Genomic DNA, 579 nt, shown 5'->3' with positions numbered 1-579 from the left:
GCATGTGCGTGCGTGCGCGTGTGTGCGTGCGTGTCTGCGCATGCGTGCGTGTCTGCGCGTGCGTGCGTGCGTGCGTGTGTGTGTGTGTTGCTGGTGGCGGGGCTGACAGCATCCTCTGGTCTTGGTGATTAATCTGGTTTTGCAGTGAAGAATCTGGTTGTTTGTTTTATCTGATGAAGATGATTTTGAATTTGATTTTGAATTTGAATGTTCGACAGTTTCCATGTTACTGTCTTTAGTTTTTATCCTCAGACCTCGTGTTCAGACTCAAACCAGCAGAAGGTCCGTCTCCGTGGAGACGGAGACAGTCGGAGTCTGAACATGAGGTTTGATGACAACAGAGTTCAGGACGTCTCTGTCTGTAAACTTATGATCATTAAAAACTCATCAATGAATGAATTGAACAGAACATGACAGAGACACCTGAACATGTTCTGCTGCGTGTTGCTCTGTCTCACCTGTCTCACCTGTCTCACCTGTCTCACCTGCCCCCCCCCCCCCAGAGGCACCTTTCTACGCAGCCTGGCAGCCACTCAGTGGGAGAAGAAGAGAAGGAGCAAACACCTCAGCCAGTCCAGG

At 50.3% G+C, this 579-nt stretch overlaps 1 protein-coding gene across 1 annotated transcript in view; it reads left to right on the top strand.

Annotated features, from left to right (window-relative positions):
• Positions 1–548, top strand: part of LOC111649175 (uncharacterized) — a 7,446-nt gene extending 6,898 nt beyond the window's left edge. Inside the window, exon 6 of the mRNA XM_087171879.1 lies at positions 504–548. Coding sequence (XP_087028005.1) covers position 504 — 1 coding nt within the window. The 3' untranslated portion in view covers positions 505–548. The remainder of the gene's footprint in view (positions 1–503) is intronic.
• Positions 549–579: the final 31 nt, after the last annotated feature.

Source organism: Seriola lalandi, unplaced genomic scaffold (genome assembly GCF_002814215.2).
Source record: "Seriola lalandi dorsalis isolate HSWRI2012SDOR001 ecotype SW California unplaced genomic scaffold, Sedor1 jcf7180002050070, whole genome shotgun sequence".
Lineage (NCBI taxonomy): Eukaryota > Metazoa > Chordata > Actinopteri > Carangiformes > Carangidae > Seriola > Seriola lalandi.
This window is presented reverse-complemented; position numbering and strand designations above follow the sequence as displayed.